At 36.0% G+C, this 26,567-nt stretch overlaps 2 protein-coding genes and 1 long non-coding RNA gene across 10 annotated transcripts; 2 read left to right on the top strand and 1 right to left on the bottom strand.

Moving 5' to 3' along the window:
• The first annotated feature begins 1,155 nt into the window (after window positions 1-1,155).
• On the top strand, window positions 1,156-4,398 carry LOC103453769 (choline monooxygenase, chloroplastic). Of its 2 annotated transcripts, none has more exons than XM_008393340.4 (10): window positions 1,156-1,588; window positions 1,864-1,909; window positions 1,997-2,132; window positions 2,472-2,546; window positions 2,642-2,842; window positions 2,970-3,065; window positions 3,344-3,465; window positions 3,574-3,667; window positions 3,924-3,974; window positions 4,061-4,398. In XM_008393340.4, the coding sequence occupies exons 1-10, from the start codon at window positions 1,330-1,332 to the stop codon at window positions 4,196-4,198; spliced, it is 1,218 nt and encodes a 405-aa protein (XP_008391562.4). In that variant the 5' UTR covers window positions 1,156-1,329; the 3' UTR covers window positions 4,199-4,398. The 2 variants fall into 2 exon arrangements, with proteins under 2 accessions (XP_008391562.4, XP_028946979.2); XM_029091146.2 differs by having other exon boundaries at window positions 1,210-1,588; window positions 1,994-2,132.
• On the bottom strand, window positions 4,369-24,847 carry LOC103453768 (calcium-transporting ATPase 10, plasma membrane-type). Of its 7 annotated transcripts, none has more exons than XM_070811074.1 (37): window positions 24,505-24,847; window positions 24,250-24,342; window positions 18,604-18,848; window positions 16,447-16,601; window positions 15,513-15,629; window positions 15,384-15,426; window positions 15,043-15,152; window positions 14,824-14,955; window positions 14,620-14,709; window positions 14,127-14,196; window positions 13,320-13,390; window positions 13,149-13,232; window positions 12,982-13,059; window positions 12,819-12,890; window positions 12,536-12,619; window positions 12,374-12,456; window positions 12,130-12,238; window positions 11,951-12,006; window positions 11,634-11,676; window positions 11,442-11,525; window positions 10,952-11,089; window positions 10,774-10,839; window positions 10,577-10,675; window positions 10,144-10,254; window positions 9,626-9,793; window positions 9,411-9,470; window positions 8,598-8,762; window positions 8,359-8,475; window positions 8,069-8,167; window positions 6,870-7,007; window positions 6,590-6,690; window positions 5,910-5,955; window positions 5,666-5,791; window positions 5,218-5,325; window positions 5,043-5,134; window positions 4,779-4,878; window positions 4,369-4,688 (listed from the first exon to the last, which is right to left on the bottom strand). In XM_070811074.1, exons 4-37 carry the CDS (start codon window positions 16,585-16,587, stop codon window positions 4,677-4,679), a joined length of 3,213 nt encoding a protein of 1,070 aa, XP_070667175.1. In that variant the 5' UTR covers window positions 16,588-16,601; window positions 18,604-18,848; window positions 24,250-24,342; window positions 24,505-24,847; the 3' UTR covers window positions 4,369-4,676. The 7 variants fall into 7 exon arrangements, with proteins under 7 accessions (XP_070667175.1, XP_070667174.1, XP_070667177.1 ...); XM_070811073.1 differs by having other exon boundaries at window positions 24,254-24,342; window positions 24,505-24,738; XM_070811076.1 differs by having other exon boundaries at window positions 18,604-18,806; window positions 24,505-24,737.
• LOC139190676 (uncharacterized) lies at window positions 20,785-21,540 on the top strand. Its single transcript, XR_011575021.1, has 2 exons — window positions 20,785-20,921; window positions 21,023-21,540. It is a non-coding gene; the product is annotated as an uncharacterized lncRNA (long non-coding RNA).
• Window positions 24,848-26,567: the final 1,720 nt, after the last annotated feature.

The raw sequence follows: 26,567 nt of genomic DNA, 5'->3' as shown, positions 1-26,567 counted from the left end.
CCTTCCAATTTTTTGTGATAAACTATTAGATAATTGACTAAATAAACATCCTGCAAAGTTTCAATAAAAATTTCCAAGTTTTTCTTACAATTTCCGTGGTTTCCATGTAATTTTTATCGATATCGATATTATCCCGATATTTCCATCGATATTTCCGTGTTTTCGGACTACCGATATTTCCGATATTACCGATATTTTCTTCCTTGCCAGCAACAACAATATCAAAACATTGAAGTCAAGCAAATCCGTTCCCAAGCCAACTTGGCCGATCTCTTCACCAAGTCATTGCCCAAGTCTACTTTTTAGAAGCTCATCCAAGGAATCGGTATGCATAAATTATCTAAGTTGAATTGCTTGTAGTTCTCTTATTTGGAAGTTATGTCTAACTCAGGGTTAGTATCCTGAAGCATACTCACTTGATCTTAATGTACTCTTTTTCCTATTATTAGGAGCATTTTTCCCACTGGGTTTTTGCTACCTAACGAGGTTTTGATGAGACACCCATCCTAGGATGATCATACTCCGCTGAGTTCACTACTTTCGTCTTGTTTGACGTTTGTTTAAGACATTATGCATACTTCTCACTTTTCTCCTTAGTCTATGGGTTTTCCCCATGCCTTGGGTTTTACCGTAACAAGATTTTGTGAGTGTTACTACACCAATGCATACTTACTTTCTTACATCTTAGAATCACATTCACCCGTTGTGTCGATGACTTCATCAATTGTTTTACCTCATCTGCTGAAGATCTGATGCGACGTTTTGTTTGAGTATTTACATACTCAAGGGGGAGTGTTGCAGTCCTATTGGATTAGGAATGTGATTGTGTAAATCCTAGTGTATCTAGGAGTATCTTGTATATTCTCTTTAGTAGTTTAATTGCTATTAGAGATGTAATCCTATTAGGGTAAGAATTCTACCTATCCTACTAATATAAATAAAGGCATAAGGAGGTGATACAATACACACCTCAAAATTACATATTTCTCTTCTCTCTCTGTTGTCGCCGACCCCTTTCCCTCTCTGTTCTTTATACAGTTCAGTCAAATAAGCCTACAACAATTCCTATATTATTTAGCTACTTAATACAACATTCTGATGATATTTCTTTTTATTTATAAGTGATAAATATTCGATTCTTGCCAAAGATAAATTTATGTAATATCGTTTGTTCAAACAAATTATATATTATTCACCCTCAATTTTCCTGAAACTAAGGATGAAATGCTTCCGATTTGAGGAGTCATATAGAAAAATAAAAAGTCAGAAGCAGAAGCAGTGAGAGCAAAGCTCCTGGCTGAGCGCGCGGAGCTCTCGAAGCCAACGGAGATGGCGATGACTGTGGCAACTTTCCAACCCAAAACACTTCGACCCAAAAGCCCTTACCTTCTTCCCAATCTACCCAGAAGAGTCTGCAACTTCAAGGCCTTCTCCCTCCACAATCCCCAGCTCCCATCACTCGTGGGTCAGTTCGAACCCACCATCCCAATAGAGAGAGCAGGGACTCCTCCCAGCTCATGGTACACTAATCCATCCTTTTACTCTCTCGAAATCGACACCCTTTTCTACCGTGGATGGCAGGCTGTAGGTCAGCTTCCAATTCCATTTAATCTTGGGAAATTGGCTAAAATGATCCGAAATCAGAATTTCAATTGTTGAAGTGATCAAAATCAAATCAAATGTTAGAAACAAAGCGATCAGATGTCGACACATATTGAAAATCCGATCACTTCGGTAATTGGGATTTGAAAACTGATCATTTCGGGCAGTTTCCCTTTTAATTTTACTGCTTGATATCTGTTTGGTTCCTGAGAAAAACCCAAATGAAAATTTATGAGCTTTTGAATGGTTGTTGGTTTTCAGGATATACAGAACAGATTAGTAATGCAGGGGAGTTTTTCACTGGCAGGTGGAAACTTTTTTACTAGTATTTAGTTAAGTTCTGTTTGGTTTTTGGTTTTTCTTTTGGATTTTGAGTCATTTGTTAACTCAGCAGATTGGGAAACGTAGAGTTTGTGGTATGCCAAGATGGTGATGGAAAGCTTCAAGCTTTTCACAATGTCTGTCGACATCACGCGATGCTCCTTGCATATGGAAGCGGCCGCAAGTCCTGCTTTGTCTGCCCTTATCATGTCAGTTTACTTACATTGCTGTTTGCTGATTGCTTCCAAGCAGATTCTTAAGGAAAAGAATATCAAATTCAATTAACTAATTACATTAGTAGAGAAATTACAGTTTTTTTTTATCCATTTTTCAAACTCTGATGAGCTACAAAAGTTTTACCTTGTGGGTTTTGATTATAGTACGTCATTACATATGGGGTGCTCTGGCCACTCTATGTTTGCTTATCTTGGAAAAACTTTCAGTGCTTAGAAATAGGGTTTTGTTTAAAAAAAATTTTGCTAGTCGAGTTAACTTTCCTATGGTTTTACCTTCTGATTAAATACTTAAGCATGCAATCCCTTTTGCAGGGATGGACGTATGGGTTAGATGGTGCACTTCTCAAGGCAACTAGGATAACTGGAATACAGAATTTCAATGAAAACGTATGTTGTAACATTATTTTGGATGCAATTACATTCCCGCTATTTTTCAATACGGAGGGATAATTTGATTGATTTTGTGTTGCCATGAAGGGTAGGAGTTTGGACTTGTACCACTAAAAGTAGCAACTTGGGGACCGTTTATTCTTCTCAATATGGAACAGAATGTTGACAGTGATCCAGGCAGTGTGCAAAATGAATGGCTTGGCAGCTCCGCAGAAGTACTGAGTAACAACGGGATTGATACTTCATTAAGTTTTGTTTGCCGACGTGATTATGTGATTGAATGTAACTGGAAGGTATGCTCCATGCCTGTTCGCTTTAAAGTTTTCCTTACTGGATGAGTTTCCAGCGGTGATGATAATCTTTAATGACTCCTTGTTTAGGATGAAGGAGTCGACAACTGATTACTCTTTCTTTTTGCAGGTCTTTTGTGACAACTACTTAGATGGGGGGTACCACGTGCCTTATGCACATAAAGGCCTTGCATCTGGTCTTAATCTTGACGGTTACTCTACCACAGTATGCTTCCGTTAACAACTCTTCTTGGCATATGTACTTCAATTGCAAAAAAAATTCTATTTACAACACTGAAGGTGTTGGGAATTGTACTATGGATTAGACGACTTTTTCTTCGAGCACAATCAAACCAAGGATTCATTATCTAGAGTAGTGTAAAGAGCCTTTATTCTTGCAGCATAGATCCATCTAGTAACGTTGTCTTTGGTCCTCAATTTTTTTATTGTTCTGTTTCAGTGTTGGTTGCCTTTGCATCTGACGTATTGCTATTGGTTATATAGATGTATGAAAAGGTCAGCATTCAAAAGTGTGAAGACGGCTCGACAGAAAGAAAAAATGATTTTGATCGGCTTGGGTCAAAAGCGCTGTATGCTTTCGTGTATCCAAATTTCATGATTAATAGGTAATTGATCAGTGACTTAAAGTGCCAATGATTGCTACATTAGTTACTCGTATTAAGTTAATTCTTCAATGAACTTGGTATAACTAGGCTTTTTATGGTTTCTTATAGGTATGGACCTTGGATGGATACCAATCTGGTATTGCCGCTCGGACCGCGGAAATGTCAAGTGAGATTTGATTACTTTATTGAAGCTTCTCTTAAGGTAATACTGAATTTACTCTGCTTGATAATCCATGTCTCTCTTATCCACAATATTAAGTTTAAAATTGAAAGTTTCTTATGTCGTCGGAAAATTCATGTTTAAAATGTCGTAGCACGCTGACTGATTTGCTCCTTCCAAGTAATATCAAGTCACACAAGAACCAATTAAGATCGGCACAGCCCGCAGCATAGTTATTGTATCGTCATGTTGATTTCTGCTGTGCTGTCTTGTGTTTATTTGATCTTTCGGTTCTCAGGATGACAGAGATTTTATAGAGAGAAGTTTGAAAGATAGTGAAAGAGTACAGGTATAATCACTTCACTCCTGGTTCATAGAATGTAATTTGTATTATCTACGCCACGCCTAACTCACAAGTTCACAACTGGTCAACAGACGGAAGATGTCATGCTATGTGAAGGCGTTCAAAGAGGTTTGGAATCGCCCGCGTACAATATCGGTAGATACGCCCCGACTGTTGAGAATGCCATGCACCATTTCCATTGCCTGCTTCACAGGAGCTTAACAGAATGATGAACCCATTGCATTTGGGTTCTCACTCTCTTTAGAGGAGGTATTGTTCCAAGGCTTTAATGTCGCATGTGTACCTAATGGGAATTTGTAGGTGTAACCGGAGGTGTATCGGTATATTTACACCAGAGGTATACATTACATCCGAGTTGTATCTTCTTGCAAGGCGACCCTCGGTTTAAATATTTCTGTTTTTATAGACACATCCAACATTCCAAAACAAGTCAAACTATAAAACCCCAAATCACTCTTTAGGTACACAAACTGCACAAGTAAATTCCAGTGAGCAGAGACCAAACCGACTAATACTATTTGCTTCTGTAAAGCTGAATGCTGCAAGTACATTCCCCACTTAACAAAAGATTAGTTCGTGGATTCTGTGAAATGTTATCTGTTGTTAGCCAAAAACCGACAAAAGAACAATCCAGACCCAGAAAGCTATGAAACCGCCACTCTAACTGCAATATATCTTCCACACTTCCTACTGACTAACCTGAAAGGCGAAAGGGCAGGTGACTAAATCACGGGCTCGGAATATAGTAATACATTTTAATCCTGAAGTGAAATATACAAGAACTCCTACCTCTGGATTGTTTCTTCGCCTAGGGATCATTCTTGTGAAATACTTGTATAACGGAGTTTCTGGAACCGGAATCAGTTTCCCAACAACAGCGAGAGGCCAACTGCAAGGGAGAAGAGTTGTGTCAACCAACAGAAGGAAACTAGACACTCTTAAGAGTGTTCTACTTATATTACAAAACACGGCATAATCATAGGTTCGTTTGGGACAAATAATAAATATCATCGTAACATCAATCAAACTTTAAACGTATCTTCACCAACTCACCTGATAAAAGCTATTACAGATGAAATCAGCCAAAGATCCCAAGTAAGGGGTTTTGTTTTAGTGAACTTCCCAAGGAACTCGACGATGATAATCTAAAGAAAAGCAAAGCCAGGTGTAAACAAATGCAAACTTTCACCAAAGCCACATGAAAAAAACAGAAGCACTAAAGTATCACCTGAAGTACGAGAGTTACTGCTACTATTCCCATAAAAAGGAAGTTCTTGGTTATCCCTTGGAATATATTGAACTCATCGGGCTTTCGAGCATTGAATTCATTGAAAATCTGCAAGTTGAACATTACACTTATTAAAGACATTGTATGTTGAACATTTCACTTACTAAAGACATCCTTTTGATAAATCATGCTTACAAATACAAACAAATAAACCCTAACAGCTTCATCCTCAACCAATTGGTAAACAACACTAGAAATGCATACAATATTCCATTACAGCTGAACTGACATGTTGCATATCATTTTCGACAAATCCACTTTAGTAGCACTTAGTGCAGAACTTAATAGGAAAACTCGAAGTGAGAAGCTTAGACTTACTTGACAAAGGACACCAGAAAAAAAAATACAACAAACGTAGACTACTTAATATTAACCAGCTATGACTTACTTGACATAGGACAAATGCATTGAATATCAGAGTATTCTTCACTGTGGTAGCATTGGGACCATGCAGCTTCAGTATACTTATTCCTCGGAAGGTGAGGACAAGTAGGACAGTGACTTGGTAGAAAGCCTGAAGTTCAAGAACAATATATCAAATATACAAATGACAATGTAGACTATGTAGCACGACAATACACGTTATAGGGCACCAATACTTCAATTTACATAAACTTAATAAACGCATGTACCTGAACCAACAAGTTCCTCCACATTATATTTGTTATGAGCGGCTCTCTGTAAAACATTGTACCATAGGTTCATTACTATAACCATCTCAAAAGCAAATAGTCTGCTTAATGACATGAAATATCCAACAATATGGGCCAAGAAGAAGGGAAGCACATTCAACACAATAAAACTATACTTTTAGATTCTGTGCACAAAAACACAGTAACAAAGAGGTTGGAAATTTCTCTTGCAATCCCACTGATGCCTTACAATTTCAGAATTTAGTTCCTCCATGAAAATATATATGGCTATGGTAAGCATTGTCAAAATGACATGTTGACAAGGACTTGAAAGATAAATGTAACCAGTAAAAAGGAAACCTAACAGAAACACACTTTGACACAAAATATTGTAACTATTTTTGTCACAGAAAAGATCATGTCTTGTTCCCTTGCCTCCCTTTTCAGGGTAGAGATCTGGAGCACTACGAAAACAAGAACTTTATCCAAAACAGCATGACAAAATAATTATAAAAAAAAAGGGAAGAAATGACATTGTTAAATCAACTAAAACAAAATGCTCACAAGTTTTCAGAAACTTTAGGTGACTAACAAAGATTAAGACAGCATATTTGGTGATATAAGCGATTTTATTTTATTTTTTGTTTTGTAAAAAGAAGCCATCATCACAGAAATCTTACCTTCGACCAACAGGGGTTCTGTCCATCAAGTGATCTGTAGGTGGCTCCGTAGCCAATGCTAGAGCTCCAAGAGTATCCATGATAAGATTCACCCACAGAAGCTGCACAAAGCACAAGAAAGGCATCCACAGGTGTACACATGGAGGTGAGAGATATATGTGTGTGTGTGTGTGTGTGTGTGTGTAGATACAGATACAGAGATATATATATATATATATATATATATAGAGAGAGAGAGAGAGAGAGAGAGAGAGAGAGAGAAAGAGAGAGAGATCAAAACCTGAACAGCATTTAGTGGAACGTCACCAGATGAAATGGCTGCCACGACATTTATAATTAGTGCTGCAACATTGACTGTAAGCTGGAATTGGATGAATTTCTGAATATTTGCATATACAGATCGACCCCATCTAACAACCTACAACCATGAGATAAACAAAACACTGTTAAAGATTTGCAAATTTGGGTTTCTGAATCGGCACTCGAAATAATAATGAAAAAACAGACCAAGATAGATACACATATGGTCAGTTTGTCACCATGCTGACACTCCCTAAACAACTGCTTTTTTTGTTTAATCAACTTTTTATTCTTTCCCACTTTTTGCTTTCCGCTTCTCTATCTCAACATATTTTCTGTTAGATTCATGTTCTAGGAATTAACTCTCAGCCATCTCCAAAGCTATTGACATCTCTCAGCCTGATGACACCAATTTCACAATGCATAACAAACCCTCCCTATAGGTGTAAATGGTTCCCAAATCAAAGAGCCCAGATTGGAAGGCTAAGACGAATGATTTCTTGGATGGTTCTAGAAATAGTCAAACCATTTTCACAACATGACTTGTCATGCCTTTTCTACCTAAGCAGAAAACCAAAGATTTCTAGTTCTAAACCACCATAAAATTGCTTTGATGGGCTAATCAATTATAATCTCAATCTTCTTCAAATTCTCATGTTTTCTGGGCATTAATTTCTTTCAGTGACACTGTGATACTGAGGATGAATAGGTCACTGATGTTCTCAGTTGTTTGCCATTTTTGTCTAGCAGTGAGTCAATTTATTGAAGCAATATTCTTGACAATGTAACAAAAAGCAAAATTCAGTGTATACAAGCCTAATGTGGAAAAGTATGTTATACATCTGGACACCATATATGCACACTGAGTGCTATCCTATTCACTTAAGGGTGGGGGATGCAAGAAAAATTAAAAGTGAGAACTGAGAGAGAACAAAGTAATAAATTAATTAAAAGTATGTATCATCCGTTGGATGGAATTTACCGAATGAAACACCTGAACTTTTGTTACAGTCCAGTTAGAAGAATGAGCTTGTGTTTATGTTACTGATTAATTAAAGCACTAGACAAAATGTCTATTAAAGAAAGGAGTTATGAACAGAAAGGTAGAACAGAGTACTACAATACAATAGACAATGACATTACTAAGATAAACTGCAAAACGTTCATACAGTTGCTAACCTTCACAACTGAAGCAAAATTATCGTCCAAGATAATGATATCTGAACTCTCTTTGGCAACTTCAGTCCCTTGAATACCCATTGCAAGACCAATGTCTGCCTGAACTCATATGTGGATTATTTCCAAAAGAAAAAAACCATCAAAACATAAACTCATTTAACGCTACAGCTAAAAGGCACAAAAAATGACCCACTACAAAACTAGTGCAGGGATTCAAACACATTAGGCTGCTACAATAAAATCAAAAAAAGACAAACAAACAAAAACTGAAGTGAAAACATTTGACAAACCTCATGCAGTGCAGGAGCATCATTAGTGCCATCTCCGGTTACAGCAACAACATGACCCCTTCTCCTCAATGCTTGCACAAGCAGAAGCTTGTCATTGGGGGAAGACCGCCCCATCACCTGCACATTACACAAAAAAGAACCAATTTTCCTCAAATCTGGTGTTCACACTTCAATCATAAAAACATGTCACCAGAAACAATAAGTAAATATGAGTAGATATCCAATTACTCAGATCATACCGAAATCTTTTCAGCATAATCTTCTTTCTGCTTATCCGAAAGTTCACGGAAAACTTTTCCTTCAATAAGAGTTGGCTCGGTAGCATCTGAATCTGGAGCAAGTATGCCACATTCCATAGCAATTGCTTTCGCAGTTTGAACATTGTCACCCGTGACCATGCGCACCTACAAAATTCTCAGATTGGAAGGAGAATTTAAGATGCAACATCCAGTTGTTCACTTTCTCCAAACAATATTTAAAATGACACCCAGAAAATAATTTATGAAAAGAATATTTAAACTTTACCAAATTTCTTTATAAATGAAATTGATTCTTCTGATATACAGTTACTATACGACTAAACTACAGATACAGACATGTATCTGAACCTAACTAAATTTTAACCATAATAGGACATACATTGACACATAATGACATAATGAAATTACAACCAGTGCAAAAACTGCATTTAGACCAAGTGTATAAAAACTCAAAATAACGATACAATTTTTAAGAGAAAGGAACTGAGGGAGGAAGTGGAGGCTGAAAAAAAAAAATCCTACAAAACAATATAATAAATAAATATACATAGGACAGCCCTATGAAAAACAAAGAGGCAAGTTGAACTACCATTGTTGCACAATAACAAGCAATTGATACAAGTTGACAGCTGAACTTATTAAGCATAGAATCTTTGGGCTTTCTTCAAATTGGGGACTGAACCCTTTCTGTTCTCTCTGGCGTAATAAACACTCTTAATCCGAAAATAAACACCCTTTTTATGCAGATCAAAAATCCGGAAGACCATTCACATAGATGTTACTAAATAATACCTTAACACCAGCTTTTTGGCATAGTCGCACTGCATCCCCCACCCCAGGCCGACAAGGATCCTGCAATTTTTTCAATTCTCTAAATAAGTTTAAACAAACTACAAGTGAATGCAAATCTAGAAGGTGCCAAAAGAAGCAACATATCAGCTTAGAACAGAGGATATTAAATGTTACATGCTCCTTATCTAAGTTAGCAATACAATGTCACGCACTACCTTTATACCAACAATAGCAAGCAAGACAAGGTCATCATCAGGCAATGCCCACTCAGATAGTTGTCCATCAGTTGGAACATCTTCCAATTCATGTGGTCTATAAGCAATGGCAACACAACGCAAACTGCGAGCAGCCATATCCTCAATTGATTTCCTGAAAATTTTTGACTGCAGACAAAGGCATATTTCATTAAAATGAAATATTAGACAAAAACTTCCAAAGTTCAAAGTCACCATAAAATGAACACAAAAGTAGTAAGAAAATAAGTTTAGGAACAAGATTCATACAATTGATATTAGGGATAATTTGTACAAGTTCAAATTTTGTCTTTTAAGCTTAAAAGAAGGTTATAATGTCTTGCACGATCACAAAAAACTAAAAGGGTGTTAAAATCATCTCAAGCTGGAAAGGAATGACTAAATTAGAGGAAGAAAAAATAGACTGTATTATACAAGTGTTTCACTAAAAGAGATGCAGAAATTAACTATCATTTTATCACGCCAAAGTTTTCTCCTACCTTCTCATCATCCATAGCTACCAACTTGTCATTTGGATCCAGGTACTTTGTACAACAGGCCAAGACTATTTCAGCAGCCCCTTTCCAGTGTATATGAACTTCGGAATTGGGCTGTACAGATAGAAAAAAGGCAATCAACCATTACTTGCACCTCCCTTGAATGCAAAAGAAGTTATCCACAATGAATACTAATATTCTTCCCCATGTACTGTAACTGATATATGAAGACATTTTACAAAAGAGAACATATAATATTAAGATCATCCAGATTCCTGACATGTTTGTTGCAACCAGGAAGGTAACAAATGAAACACAATATTGAATACATAACTACTAGAACAAAATTCAAAATGTACTATCTTAAGATCCGCATAATATAACCATATAATCAAGAACTCTTAGTGTGGCAAGGTAAGATTCTTAAGTTCCCTACCAATTTAACCGCAGCACCGCCTCTTTTTTTCTCAGAGTTGAATGGGAACACATGAAGAAGTGAAGACTCAGACCTTATGACATCAAAATTCATTCCAAGCTGCAAACAAGTTATCAATTATTAGTGGTGAGTTCAAGGGATGAAGTCACCCATGAGCAGTAGCAAGATACATGAATTGGAAAACCAAACGAAAGAACCTTGATTCCCAATTGCAGAATTGCCTTTTCAGTTGGTGATCCAGAAACCTCTATATCACCGCCGGTCTACAAAAGGGAAGAAACAGCAAATTACAACCTTACTGAACCTAAGCCTTCACCACTCAATATTCTGCTTTAAAATCTTTCCAAGAAAGCAACACAAATACTTTAAGCATACCTCAGGCATATAAACACTGCCATTTGTATTGAATGCGATGCCTTCAATAAGCAAAGATGATAGCATTGGAGACAAGTCTGGCTTATCGCCAGAGAGAACGATTTTCCTCCCACCCGTAAAAGCCTCAACAACAGTCATCTATACTCAAAGAAATGTAGAGAAAAATATCACTCATTAGCAATCTTAAGCTAGAGAACAAAAGAATGAGAAGGAGAGAGAGCAAGAGAGACAATTAGAAATAAATGTCCATAACATTTGTTCTGCCACGTCCACCACCATTTTTTAATCTCACAACACCCACACCAATTGACTAAAATTTTCTCTTAGTAAGACAACACTTAAGCTGATTTGAACCCTCAAACTAACTTCATCTGAACTAGCCTAGTTGATGAGACCTCAACACCTCGACCGTCATATATTTTACAATGAGAGAGAAACTGGGCATTTAGAACTCCATTTAGAACCCCATTGTAGTGTAAGTTATACCCACCTGGTTTAATGTTAAGGTTCCAGTCTTGTCACTGCAGATTGTAGTTGCAGAACCCATGGTTTCACATGCAGACAGCCTCCGCACCTACATTTAGAGATCCATTGTTCCAAAATTATTATATGCTAACCCTAAGAAAAGTACATATACTTAAAAATCTATGAAGGCATAAAACTGAAAGACAATTAGACTTACCAAGGCCTTATCTGCCATCATTTTTCTCATCGAGTAGGCAAGCCTGTGTCATAGCCAAAGAATGAAAGGGGCAAAAGTAAGGAATGAGGAACGTATGCAATAAAAACGTATCCTTTTACAAAAGAAAAAAGAAAAGTTTTATATTTTATGTTTGGCTTGCGGGAAGCCCAGGGCCACAACACATCGTACAGAAAACTTAGTATCGAAATAATCATTTTTCTGATAGTATGTTACTCAGTGTAACACACGAGTGAAATTAAAAAAGGAAAAAAAGAAAAAGAAAAACAGGTTTAGCACAAAACAATGAGCAGACTTACGTCAAGGTAACAGCTAAAGGGAGCCCTTCAGGAACAGCAACCACCACAATGGTGACCTAAAACTTTTTCACATTAATCAAATTCACAAAAACGCTTGTATTTAAAGTGAATAATCAGGTAAACAATGAAACATCACGGGCAAGTATTTATTGAAAACAACCCAGGAGTTATTGACATACTGCAATAGTAACAATTTTAATGGCTCCATCTATGGCATCTCCAAATTTTGTCTTTCCAGCGGTAAACTGAGGTTTTCCAGTTGTATCTTTTGTATGGCCAGTAAAGTATCTGCACAAGTTATAGTACTCTATCATAAATCAAGTGTCCCTGTCATCGAGAAGGGGTCACTAGTGATAGTACTCTTATCATAAATCAAGTGTCACTGTCATAGAGAAAGGGTCACTGGCGAAGATAGGAATATACCTAACCAACAGGACTATCAAGACAAGAAAAGCCACTGTGAGTCCGACAATACCAATGAAAGTCGCAACCCCGTTCAAGCGCACCTATTCAAAGATGTATATGTTTGAGTACAGAATTCCATGCATCAAATGAAATTATTCAAGTTAAAAGTTCATCGCTGACCTGCAGAGGAGTTTCTTCACCAGTATCTTCAGAAATACTAGCCATGAGCATTCCCCATTCAGTATTAATCCCAACACTAGTTACCTGAAGAAACAATGATAATAATATTAAAACATTGACAGTTCTATTTCAAAATTACATGGGCAGCAAATAAAGAAGCCTCCGAAAAAAAATTCTCAGTACCCAGAAAGATTTCAGATATGCCATTGACTGACTCTAGAAAAACTATTATGAATCTATATAAGTATCATGGGAAAAGGAAAAGAAAGATAGGAATCTTTACCAGCATAGTACCATTTCCATCTGCTACCTTGCAGCCAGACATTAGAAATGGGTCCTTGGAGTCCTTGCGAACCTGAAAAAAGGAAAATATATACATCATATGATTTACAGAAAATAAATGGTCAGTGTTCAAACAAGGCTAAAGAACATGTATAGAGGCTCACAATCTTGCTCTCTCCAGTCATACTCGACTCATCGATTGAAAGTGAGTACCCAGTTATTAAAATGCCGTCAGCAGGGACCTACATATAGAATCACAATATTAATAAACTTTTCAATTGGAATGCAATTGCGAAATATACATGAAACATTTACTGACAAATGCGCATACCTGATCGCCGATATTAAGGGGTACAACATCACCAACAACAAGATCATAAATTGAGACCTCAACACGTCTACCACCTCTAATGACCTGCACATTACCTCCAAAGCTAAATATCGGCACATGAGAAGAAATAAAATTCACATAAACTGACGGCGAAGAGCACCAGAAGCTCACTTCCAAATGTATATTTCTCTTTTCCTCATTTAAATTCTGGAACTGAAGAGATTGTCTGTAATCACTAACGGCTGCAGGTAAAAATTATAGGAAAAACTGATGAGTGTGTACCACTTCAGATTAATAGAAACTCCCATTTATTTTAGAATTCAAGTAATAAACTTGTATAAGCTCATGATTGACATATGCTTAAACACCCCACAAAAGAGCATAAATGATTAAACATCATCCAAATTTGTAAGAAGCCCATATACGGCTACAAGTGACATGCATAGCATCCCCTCTAATAATGGCAGATATATATATATATATATAATATGTATATATATAATATGTATATATATAATATGTATAATATGTATATATATAATATGTATATATAAGTGCACACACATATACACACGTAAACACACACACACACACACATACATATATACACACAAATATAGAAAGAGAGAGTTAGAAAAGATGAATAAATTTTGAACTCAAGGCTTTAGTGTCAAATAATGTGCTCAAATGTGGAATTGATGGATTCTGGCCACCATGAATAGTCTTCACTCAAATTAGTTTTTGGGAAATAATTACAAAACTTGCTGAGCATATTCACAGAATTTTATTTGAATATGGAGAGGGAAAGAAACAAAACTGTTAGACATCTATAATATATATGCCTAATATTTAAAGCAAGTTGACTAGTACATCAACACACCAGCCCCTACAAGCAAATTAACTAAAATGTTGGAAACAAAAATGACAATCAAATATATACATTTTAGACATCATTGAATAAACATGCTAAGTCAATACCTGTGACAACAATGACAAGGAGAACTGCAAAAGCAATGCTGCCCCCATCATACCATCCCTCCTTTATACCCTGTAAGCTACAAAGAATGCATAAGACGAACACCATAAACAAATTTCGTATTTAAAATGAATAAATAAAATGAGATTCACAAGGGTTTGTGATATCACTCTCCAAATATGATTATGAAATCATCAACATTCACACAAAAAGTGACAGATTTGCAACCATATAAGCACTATATCTGTGGTAATGATAGAGGTCATTTCTCTAATAATGGAACACCATGGCCCTCGCAATATATGCAATCAAAAGGGTGCACTATTTAAGAAAAGACAAATCATGCTACAACAACAACTCAGACTCCAAAACAAACAGGACATTATCAGAATATAAAAATCACCACAACTAGCAGATATTCATAAGAACACCCTAAAAGTTTCACATCCTACTCTGATTAAGGATGAAGCTATTAAGAAGCCAATGCCAGCTCACCTCTGTTTTTATACCCAGCGCTAAAGAAGCCACTGCAGCTACCATCAAAATGATCAGAGTAAGATCTTGCCAAGCTTCCCAAAGAAATCTCTATCAGACAGAAAAAGAAAAAAGAAATATATTATGACAGCACAAACTTTTCTTCTTTTTTCTTATTATATCCAATATGGAAACTTCAAAAGTTCACAACTGTAGCAAATTTACCCAGAAACTTCTTGCTTTTTTCCTAGGATATGTGTTCGACCCAAATGCATTTTTCCGTTTTAGTAAATCAACATCATCTCCATGAATTCCCTTGTCGAGATTTGTTTTCAATAGGTCCCCTAAGCCTGTGACCTGATTTAAGGAAACAACAGAACAAATATAAGCAACAGTGTTGATGTACCAACTCAGATCACAAAAGAGGTTTTGTGGTGGACTTGCCCCCCCATATTGTTGAAGAGCAGCAAAATTATGATCCCTCGTCACTGGAACTAGTTCCTCTTGTCCAATTGGAAAATCGCCAGTAGAATTTGGTTTTGGTACTACGACTCCTAACAATAAAAAGCAAAAAGTTAACTCCAGAACTACCACAGAGAACAGTTTCCACACCAGGATTTATGCATCACGATAGTGGAGCAAATGAGAGAGATCTCTAAAACACAATCCTAAAAAACAGGGTAATACCCTTCAAACAACGAAAATGAATATTTACAATAATGTTGCATTTTTTTTCCGCGGATAATATTTACAAAAAAATTAATGCAATAAAGAAAAAGAAGTACCATTCACTTGCTGGTCTCCAGCTTCCTTGAAAAGATATGCAGCCTATTTTAAAAATAAAGAAAAATCATATGTTAGGATACTGATAGTACATGAGTGACTTGAGACACATTTATTTTGAAGTGATTTACTCGTATGGCTTGTGCATGGGCTCTAATCTTCCTTAGTGTCTGCTGCTTTTCTTCTTCCTTTTTCAAGTCTAAGGTGTACCGGAATCGACGAGAAGCATTCAGCACAAGTGCCGCTTGCTAAAACAAAACAAAACAAAACATAGTTCAGCCAGAAGCCTCAATAAAAAAGATCGGATCAAATAAAATAAAACAAAATAAATGATTTCCAGTAACAATGTCTCGTTTGGATGTGCTTTTAAAATGACTGAAAGCACTTTTAGAGAAAATGTTTTTAGGTTTCAAAAGCACTTTAAATGCTTTCTACAAGAAGCACCAGTTCCAAGAAGCACTTTAAGTGCTTTTCTAGGATTTACTAGCATTTTTACTAAGGATTGTTTCTAAAAATATTTTCACCAAAAGCGCTTTCAGTCATTTTAAAAGCATATCCAAACAAGCTCGTAAACTACGCACCCAAAAGATATATTTCCAATTCTATTGATTTTGTTATTAAAAACGACTCCCATATCAAAAAAGATGCTCGTAGAACTTTTCGCCAACAATTTTCCAATTTTTCTTTCAACTGTACAACACTACTTTATAGGTTTAATCTTCTAATCCTGGCCATACTAAACCTAACACAATTTCGGAAAGTACTATTCCCTTCTTGAAAAATTGAGACTAATCTATTCACATAGAGGGAGCAACTACACTATTAATAGATATTTACCATCCGGTACAGAAAACCGACATTACAATCCGAAACCTAAATCGTAGAGGCAGATACACAAACAGATAGAACACTGGACCAAAAATACACCCGCAAAGCAACATAAACATATACATATCCATATATACAGAGATGAAGAACGAATTGCAGAAACAAAACAATATATGTGTAAATACATATAAAAATGACTGTAAAACTGCAAAATGTTATATAGATTGTAAAGCATACCCTCCAGCGCTTGAGGCGGTCGACCGAAGCATCCTTAGTTCTGGCAATGTCAAAAGGACTGGACGAGGACTCGTCGTCCAAGTCGCCCGAGCGGCTGCCGCCGGCCTCCAAATCCGCCCGTGAGCCTCTCGATTGACTCATCGTTCGTTAAAAACCTGTCGCAGGAGAGATGGCGCCGTTAGTTTCTTCAACCGCCGGGCCCTAACAACCACTCGAAACCCCTCTCACACTCCCAAATTCTCACTCCCCGAACCCAATTTCCAGCTTTCTAATCTCTAATTTCGTTTCAAATTTTCTAAAACTCGAATGCTCGTCACAGTAAAAACTAGTGCAACTTCCAGTCCGAAATTTCGAGACTTATCTGGAACCGCCGCTCGCTCCGCCGCACTTGGCAGAAACGTTAGGGTTCCTAACGAAAACCCGGAAAGTTTGGCTACAATTTATAATAGCTGGATAGGGGTTCACTTTTACAGTCGAGACTCTGCCGTACAAACTTCCTACTACCCCCGTCCCTTCCTATTTTATTTTATCTCTCAGAATATATAAAAAAAATATTAGGGACAGTAGAAAAAGATATTTTGGCAAGCGACGGTTACGGTGGAGAAAAATGTTGCTCTTACATTCTGGTTGGTTAGGTTTGAATGTCGACTCTAATCTAATATTTTCATGTTTGAAGAAAAAGATATTTTGGACAAGGGTTTAAAGGTAATTACGATTTCTCCACTCAGCCTTCTTCAGAAAACCCTAGATTATATCCTCTTCTCCACTACGTGTGGATTGATATTCTAATTTATGTAGATTTTTCTTGATCTTCTAGGTCATCTTATTCATGACAAAAATTTAAATTAAAGAATAGCACTAGCATATACCTTATAATGGATGCTTGGAGAGTAGCAATATGCGTTTTTTTGCATGCACAAATCAAATTGTTAGAAACTGAATTTTAGTTTATGAAGAAAAAAGACAAATGGATATATAAGAAACGAGTATCCGAGTGAATAATCTTTCAATCAAAGTGAAAGTTTTAGTTTACGAAAGAGGAAGATAATTGGATAGACAAGAGATAGGTACTCGAGTCAAGAATCTTTGTGACCAACTGAAGTTTTAGTTTTTCGAAGAAAAAAAGACGATGAGTAAAGAAATAAGAAATAATCTAGTAGTATTATTCTTCAGTTGTAAATAAGAAGTTGTAAGGTGCCCACTCCCTCATCCCATTAATGTAGTACTATCGTTGCCTACGCGAGAAAGTGAGTGAGTGAAGCAGTTTTGGTGAAGAAACACATTTGTGATTGCGAATGACACACGGTTCCGTGTGATGGTAGTTGCCGTGGGGGAGACCTCAAGAGTGGCGGTGCCTTTTCTTATTCCTTTGATTTTCATTTTCTCACCTGTTTTATTTCCTTTTCTTTTCTTTTCTTTTTCCCTTTTTCTGTGGGATAATTAATTTCCTTATTAGGGAGCAAGTTAGGAAGATGTTTCTTGGAAGCAAAGAATCGAATCATGTGATCGTGTTTTTTTCTTGCAAGTGAGGTCGGAATTTACTATGGTGTTTGTTGGAAGCAAGGAAATAATCAATGGCGATGCTCAAGTTTTACCTATTATTTCCAGGGAGAAAATTGGTTGAGTGACTCTTTAACACGTGGAAACAAAAAGCTAGTGTGGAAATTAGTTTTAAAATGTATTGAATTAGGCAACAAAATAAAGTCCTATAAAAGGTGTAGAAAACTATGGCAGCAATGGAAAGATTGTTGAGTCGGCCAAGAAGACAAGGTAGACACGGTTGTAGCATCATTATTCATGACTGATCACACTTGTGTTTATACTATATTTTGATGTCGGTGGGGGTTTTGATAGATTGTTGATTTGATCACACTAGTGTTTATACTATATTTTGATGTCGATGGGGTTTGATAGATTGTTGACGTGTGGAAGGGCAGAGCAGACTGTCAAAAGTTTCGATAAGCAAACGGCGGGGCAGCATATGGGGATGACTTGTGGCAATTTGGAACTATAACTTTGTACCTTGGTATAGGAGTATGGGGGTGACTTGTGGCAGTTTTATTAGACTTTTCTTGCTTGGTCTGAATCTGATACGTATATATTTTTTTCTGGATATGAATGAAATGAAAGCAAAGATAAGTAAATTATAATACGTACCTGAAATTTGCAGAATATCCAGAACAGCTACTACTGAAGTGTTGTATGATATATCTTCAGAAGAAAAAGCGATGATCAATATCTCCGCATCGCCAACGAGATTGAGATGTTATATATAATTGAGGTGGCCTTCATATTCCCTCTACTAAACAATCCAGCATGCATGTATATATATTATTCTTCTCTAAGAGTACTGCGCATGCCTGAAGTAATTTCCAGTAATTAAGTATTTATTCTGTGTAAAACTGCAATCAAAACGGACTAATGTAAACTGGATGCAGCAATTATATAAATAAGAATATCTAGGGTGGAACTTAACCCCAAAAAAGTTCTAGCTGTGGTGGATTGGAAAGAATTTGTGCACAGACAGGTGGAAAGGTATTAAAATGATGCAATAATCTGCTTATTTTAATAAAAACGTGTCCTAATTTAGAGAAAGTAATATTAAATGGATAAAGAATAACTTTGCAGTATTAGAAACCAAAAATGTACATGAATCGGCCTGAAACCTTTCATGCAGACAGTACTTAAATCAGCTAAATCAATTGGTAGTGTCTGCTGGCTTTGATTTTCACCTCTTTATAATTAACAACTAAGTCATTTATGCATATATACTATATTTTTTTTTTTTGATAGATATGCATATATACTATAAGTGGAAAGGGAGTTCTAGCAGTTTCTTTCATCCCCACCATATTTTTCTTGGTTGTTTTAATAATTTCTAATTGTTCTTGTTTGGTCCATCGATCTGTGTGCTTAGGTGGGGTGACCTTTGCTTGTCAATTGGTTTTGGCACTGCTTAGGGGGCATGATTTCACGTCCAAGTAATCTGTTCTGATGTTAATCTTTTAGGTTACTCTTTATTCTGAAAGATTTCTCATTAGTCAAGGTTTAGGTTTTAAAACATTCTAGTTTGTTGAAAGTACGTAGAAGACGGTCTTGATTCTTTGTCGACGAATGTACTTCACCATCTCCAGGTAAGTAAGCTTGTATTTAAGTTTAGTCTTACTTGGTAAAACTAAAGTTATTAAGCTTTAAATTGATAGACAAGCGACAATGGTCTCAAAAGCTTAAGCTGTGAGAACGGCTGCCGATGAATATCAAGCTTAAATACTCTTTATTGAGTGCAAAGTTATTAAGATTTAAATCAATAAAACTTTACTATTTAGCCATATATCAATGTTATGTTTTTGTTTGGACTTAATCAAGGATATATTTTTATTAACTAGGCATAGGTCAGTAACGAATGTCACATGAGCTTTAAGTTATTATAAATAGCTAAAACTTGACTCTTCTATCCTTTCATTATATTAGAACTTAACTATTTTATTCTTCTCTCTATGAATGTCATATGGCCTTTAAGATATTATAAATAGTTAGAACAAGAATATTCTATCACTCCCTCCCCCCCCTAGTTTACATGGAGGAGTTTGCTCAACTCAAGGAAGCGGAACCAGGAAATGGACACTGCATTGCAGTATATCTGAATCCAAATCTAAAAAATAGAGCCAAAAGACAGACACTGCAATACAATGTCTTAATTCAAATGTAAAAATGAGAAGTCGTGTGAGGATATGAGACATGTGAGTGATGGAAAAAACTAAAACGGACATTGCAACACAAAGTCTGAATCCAAAAGTTAAAAACAAAACCATGAAATGAACATTGCGTTGCAGTATTTGAATCCAAATGTAAAAAATAAAAAATAAATAAAAAATAAAAAAAAAAAAGAAAAGGAAAAGGAACATGTAAGAGGCATGGGAGTGATGGAAAAAACAAAACAAGGAGATGGACACTGCAACGCAGCGTCTGAATCCAAAAATAAAAAACATAACAAGGAAATGAATACTACATTGCAATGTCTGAATCCAAATGTAAAAAAGAACATGTAGGAGGCGTTTGAGTGATGGAAAAAACGAAACAAAATAATAGACATTGTGTTGCAGTGTCTAAATCCAAATGTAATAAATAGAATAAGGAAATAGACACTGCGACACAGTGTTTAATCCGTGTCGATTTATTCCAAAATATAAAAACTATGAGAAAGGGGGTGTTAGTTGAAGTAGGTGTCAACTGTAGTGATAGATAAGATGTGAGGATCCCTAGGGTCCCCACAAATTGGATCCGAATGGGATCCAAATCCATTTTAATTCTAGTTCAATTTTTATGTTTCTTTAGTAATGTTTAATTATATGTTTTACTTTACAAAAAAAATCAGGGGTTGAGGAATGGCGAGCGACAGGTTCACATTTCCCGAAGGTGGATGTTTGGGGGGAGACACATGCCAATTATGACATCCAAGTTGCAACGGCATTTTTGTAAGTATTCTTTTCTATGATTTAATTGTAAATTTCATTACAATAAATAAGGTTTAAATTATGATAAAAAATCTTAATTGATTTCCCCTTTTTTTTTGTAGGCTTTTATGACACTAAAGAAGGACGAGTACCTCGCCTACTATCCCAGTAGCAACCAGACATGCCTATGGAGAAGCTGATACCTGATCCAAAGGTGTATCTACAGTTACTGATGGACGAGGTTAGGCGATGGAAAGGCAAAGAACTTTGCGGCCTATGAGCAAGTCGGGTTTAAGACCTCGGAGGTCGTCTTCTTCAGCGAGTTATAATCCTTCGACCGAGACTGATTCCAAACTTCAGCATGTAGAGATGGAGTTAGTGCACCAAAAAGAAGAAGTGGGGCGGAGAGAAGCTGTTGTGCGCAAATTAATGTGCATGTACTTTGCTAGGGTAAGCCAATCCTTGTCAGCTTCTGGTATAAGCATTCATGAGCCCCTGAGCGACCTTCATAAGCCATTCCTCTAGCCACCTCAGCATCCAGCCGAGTAGTTTACATTTATATGTTTAGTTTTTTTAACATAATTGTACGGACAATTTTATTCTGAATGTAATTAAATAAAATTTTTAAAGTTGTCATTAATTATAGCTTTTTAAATTAATATAATTACAATTAAATAAATTATTTATTACAAATATTTTTTTAACATTTTCTAAAAATTTTAAAAAATATTAGCCAGACGAATTTCGTCCAGCCAAACATTATATTATTTTCAAATTTTGGTTACATATAGTTGGCCCGACAACTTTTTCATCGGGTCAAATTTATAACATTATTTTATTTGATTCTGGGCAACGAAATATCCTAGTCGAGCAAGATGATTTCGTCGAGTCAATACGATCAACACATGTTTGCCCGACGAATGTATTCTTCAGTCTAACTCTATTGTGGCTGACGAAATAGATATTTCGTTGAGTAAAACTTTTAGTGACTGATTTTGTCCGACTAATCTTTCTCGATAAACTTGTGTCGGTTAAAAGTTTATGGCAATGAAAACAACTTTGACCTGACAAACTTTTTCTCTGGCAAGGTTTTTTTTTGGAAGTGTTATAGATATAATTATCATAGGTAAATAGTTGTGTCACACTCGCTAATTGATCTGTTTGAATGTTTTTCAAGTGCAAATCATATTATTGAAATTTTAAATTAAAAAACCATATAATTAGGAATTTTCAATTTAATTTCATATTTATTATTATGGGCAAAATAGTCATACAAATGAAAAATGAATGCAAAAATTTAATTTAATTTGAAACCACATAAATATTGGATTAAATAAAACTAACTATATATGTTCACTGAGCCTAAATCAAAAGACCACTATCCTTTCAAAAAAAAAAAAAAAAAAAAAAAATCAAAAGACCACTAAGCTCCTTGGGATCAACATCCCAAAATCCATGCGTTGAGCAAACTGTGAACTTTAATTGAGTACTCTAACCAACATCGTCTCGATTAGTTTCTGAGTAGCTCTAAGCCTCTAGCCAACAGCCAATTTTAATAAGGATCAAGTAATGTTTGGCATTATTATCTTGGACAATACAAGCAAAGCATTCTCCTCTTAGGAGATGAGCAATTTCTCCCACTTGCAAATAACGTATCTCCATCGTAGAAATTTTATAATCGGAACCATTTAATCTCTTAGTTTTCATTTGAAGATCATTCGTACTAAAAATCATTTGAATCGGATATCATTTAATCATCAAATGTATCAAATAAATCAACAATGTCAGTACCAAGTTGCATGTTCACGATAAAAGATTTATTGATTTCATACATACTAAACAATATCTGATTTGAATGATTTTTTTGTAAGGACGATCTTCAAGTGAAGATTAAGAGATAAAACGGTTCCAATTATGAAACAGTAAAGATACGTCATACGTAGGTGAAGGAACGAACTCATCTCTATAAGGGGGGAATGCAAGCATTAACCTTATGCCTTTGTTTTACTTTTCTCTCTATAATTAACAAGCCCATCTTTTAAATATGTATATTTAATTATGTTTTTATATACATTCTTAGCCAAAATGATGGTTTACATCCACTTAAAATTTGTTCCTTGAAATTATTGCCTTTTGCATTCCGCCCATTAGACCTCAAACTATTTGCTAAGAATCAAATATGAAGTTGCGAGGATTTGATTTCTTTTTATTCGTTTCCCATTCAAAGTGATTGCAAATTTGCATTAATGCAAAAGGAAAAACATGAATAATATACTGCAAAAGATATATATAAAGTTTTTTAGCCAAAATGGTCTCTGAGATTTGCATAACACATCACTTTGGTATCTGAGATTGAAAATCAATAGAAATGGTTCCTGAGATTGTCTACCATCCATTATTTTGGTCATTCCGTTAAAAACTCCGTTAAATATCTTATAACTCTTGGCCGAAAGTTTGGGCAATTTTTAAAGCTTCATAACTCAATCGTTTCTTAATAAAATTCAACCCATAATATATCCAAATGAAGATAGGAAAGTATCGAACAAGATTATACCTATTTGGAAGCCCAATGGTTGCCGGAGATGGCCGGAAAATAGCTTGAAAGGTAACTGGTCGGCAGGAAAACTAGAAAACTCGTCGAAAACTGGGTAAACTTTAAACGTTAATAACTTCTTCAATACTCAACGAAATTGAGCTATTCAAAAACGAAAATCATACTTCTCAACGAGAAAAAGAGAATGGTACCTTTCTCTATGGCTAATTTACCGTGGTGTATCCGGAAAACGGCTTGAAAGTGACTAACTTGAGACCAAGACAGCCACTTTCGAGCCGTTTTCCGGCCAAACCACGACGATTTAGCCGTCGAGAAAGGTCTCATCAAGAAGTATGATTTTCGTTTTTGAATCACTCAATTTCTTTGAGTGTTGAAGAAGTTATAAACGTTTAAAGTTTACCTAGTTTTCGGAGAGTTTTCCTGTTTTCTCATGGACCAGTCATCTTTCAGGCTATTTTCCGGTCATAACCTGCAATCAATGGCTTTCCAAATAGGTATAATCTTGTTCTACACTTTCCTATCTTCATTTTGATCTATTATGGGTCAAATTTGGTTAAGAAACGATTGAGTTACGAAGCTTTGAAAATTGCCCAAACTTTCGGCCAAGAGCTCCGGAACACTTAACGGAGTTTTTAACGGAATGACCAAAATAATGGATGGTGGATAATCTCAAGCACCATTTCTATTGATTTTCAACATCAGGAACCAAAGTGATGTATTATGCAAATCTCAGGGATCATTTTGGTTAAAAAGCCATATATATATATATATATATATTGGAAAAAATACACATACCTACCTTAGCGAGAAACCAATAGAAGGAAATTTCCAAGAAACTTCGTGTATATATTGCTCCAGAAGGAAATTGAACTTAAAAGATCGAATCAGCTGGCCTCCGGGGAAAATGCAGAAAGATCAGATGATCAGATATTCTTATGTTTGATATTCTATTCCATATGTCGAAAAAAGGAGAAGAACAACTTCAAGAAGATAGAGTAAAAGAACATAACTTTATTGACAAACAAAGATAGCATCAAAGCACATACGTACGTGTAAAAAGACCGCTTTTGCAGCAATATATATTCCTCCCAACAATTTCAAGACACGCATCTTCCATAAATGAGTGAATATCTTATTTGCACATATACTGACGGACTTGCAATGACTCAAGTATTCAGCAAAAGGCGTTTCGCTCGATTTGAGAATGATATTTTTCTTTCTGCTGTGCGTAATCCGATTCGATGGGCATCAAACGTAGTGCAACTTCTAAGGATGAAATGTGTGGACCTTAAGATGGGATTTGTCATAATATAATTTGGACTCAGAGATTACTGACTTTCCCGGAAGTTGCCCACAAAAGTCTAATTCAGTCACCGCTCGTCACCACAAATCTATTTTTGTTTGTTTGGACATGTGAAATGAAGACTTACAGACACTCTAGTTAGAAGATGTGGTTACGAGACAGAGTCTCAAGGCCATAGGGGTATAGGAAGACCTAGCTAGTAAAACTTGAACAAAGATTCTAATAAAAGACTTGGACAACTTGGATTTAACGGAAGACATGACATAAAACCGAGCGCAATGACGTTCTAGGATTCATATAGCAGACCTTACTTAGTGAGATAAGGCTTTGTTGTTGTTGTTGTTATTGTTGTTACATTTTTGTACTACCATATGATCTCTGTACTACACATATATATAAACGTCAGAAATTTGTCCAAAGGGGGATTAATTCTGTAATAGGATATGTTTACTAAAAGATATATACATCATTTGGAATCGTAGGAACTTTCCAGGAAAAAATGAGTGAAAGAAAAACCCTTAAAAGACAATAGAATTAAAGACTTGCCATTACACTACATTATAATTCAGGACCCAGCAGGTAGATATGCTTTCAATTCCTACCTGGCTAATGATAGATCAACAACTAATTAACAGGTAACCAAATTAAACCAACAACTCCATAATTTCTTCTGCTGTCGTCTGGGCCAAAGCATGCATGCGTTTAAAGCAATTTTGTGAGGATCAAGGGGATCGATATATTGAAGCTCTTTCGATTGCTTTTAGTTTTTTTCCACGCAAGGCTGACCATTAAGTCACCGAATATGACAGATGCAAAAATGAATGAATTCGATTGAAGTCACTAAATATACTTAATATCTCTCTTTATTCTAAGCAGGTTGAAAAAAATAGAAATCCATGTGACTGAAATTGCTCGGTAATAAGGTTATGAACTTCCCCGGATCATAATCCAAATAATTTTTTATAATAAAGAAATATTACACACTAATTGATGCAGGTTGGCCCAAAGAATGCATTTATGGGAATTCGAACTGGGGTTGAGGTTTCTAAACCTTTACTTGATTTTCACTCCACCAATCTCTGGAGATTAGCATATCCAAATAAAAATTTTTTTGGGGGGCAACATATCCAAATACAGATACATGCTAGATAGTGGATATGGATAAATATGTACGTATACAGTAGTCTTTAGCTCAACAGACAGCTTTTGATATAATGTAGAAAAGTAGAACAAACTTTAAGTTCGGGGGGACAAGGCCAGAGCATAACACGTAATTTTCTTGCCCTACAAGCTTCATTTGATTGAGGGTTGCATTATAAATCAGAGACAGAGTAGATAAGCTTAAGTATATATGCAGGTTTCCCTTGCAAATGTTGGATGCATTCACACGTACGGTGCACCAATCAACAAAAGCTAACTGAAGTTATTTACCATAGTACTCTAGATTGACGATATCTTGTAGAAAAGCTTTCGATTGCCGGCCGGCTCCGGCAAGTCTCTCATATGAGTTATCGAATGAAAGTTTCCACGCGTAATCCTTGCGCAATCCTAAGACTCCGCGCGGCACTTATATTAGCGTCTTTTCCTGGTAATTTCCCTTTTGGTAATCGAGTGGTCGTCGCGGTGTCTATAAAAAAATTCTACATCTCTATCTACAACTACTCCACTTGATGACAATGAAAGCTATACGGCCGGGATGGACTATTATTTTTCCACTGACATCCAGCCTGCATTTGCAGGCAAGACAACGGCTACTCAGTGGTTGGTCTTCATCGATGTTTTTTCTTCTCCTAGTACCCTAAAATTTCCA

Source organism: Malus domestica, chromosome 13 (genome assembly GCF_042453785.1).
Source record: "Malus domestica chromosome 13, GDT2T_hap1".
NCBI classification, from domain to species: domain Eukaryota; kingdom Viridiplantae; phylum Streptophyta; class Magnoliopsida; order Rosales; family Rosaceae; genus Malus; species Malus domestica.
Note: the sequence above shows the minus strand (reverse complement) of the source record. Positions and strands in the feature narration are given on the sequence as shown.

Excerpts from the sequence above, each read along its gene's own strand:
- LOC103453769 (XM_029091146.2), top strand. The coding sequence starts at position 1,330 with ATGGCGATGACTGTGGCAACTTTCCAACCCAAAACACTTCGACCCAAA. Across the intron at positions 1,910-1,993 it reads GGGGAGTTTTTCACTGGCAG|CAGATTGGGAAACGTAGAGT; the intron begins GTGGAAACTTTT and ends TTGTTAACTCAG. Across the intron at positions 2,133-2,471 it reads GCTTTGTCTGCCCTTATCAT|GGATGGACGTATGGGTTAGA; the intron begins GTCAGTTTACTT and ends TCCCTTTTGCAG.
- LOC103453768 (XM_070811071.1), bottom strand. The coding sequence starts at position 16,587 with ATGAGTCAATCGAGAGGCTCACGGGCGGATTTGGAGGCCGGCGGCAGC. Across the intron at positions 13,060-13,148 it reads CCCTTAATATCGGCGATCAG|GTCCCTGCTGACGGCATTTT; the intron begins GTATGCGCATTT and ends TTCTATATGTAG. Across the intron at positions 10,255-10,576 it reads GCGGTGCTGCGGTTAAATTG|CCCAATTCCGAAGTTCATAT; the intron begins GTAGGGAACTTA and ends CTATCTGTACAG.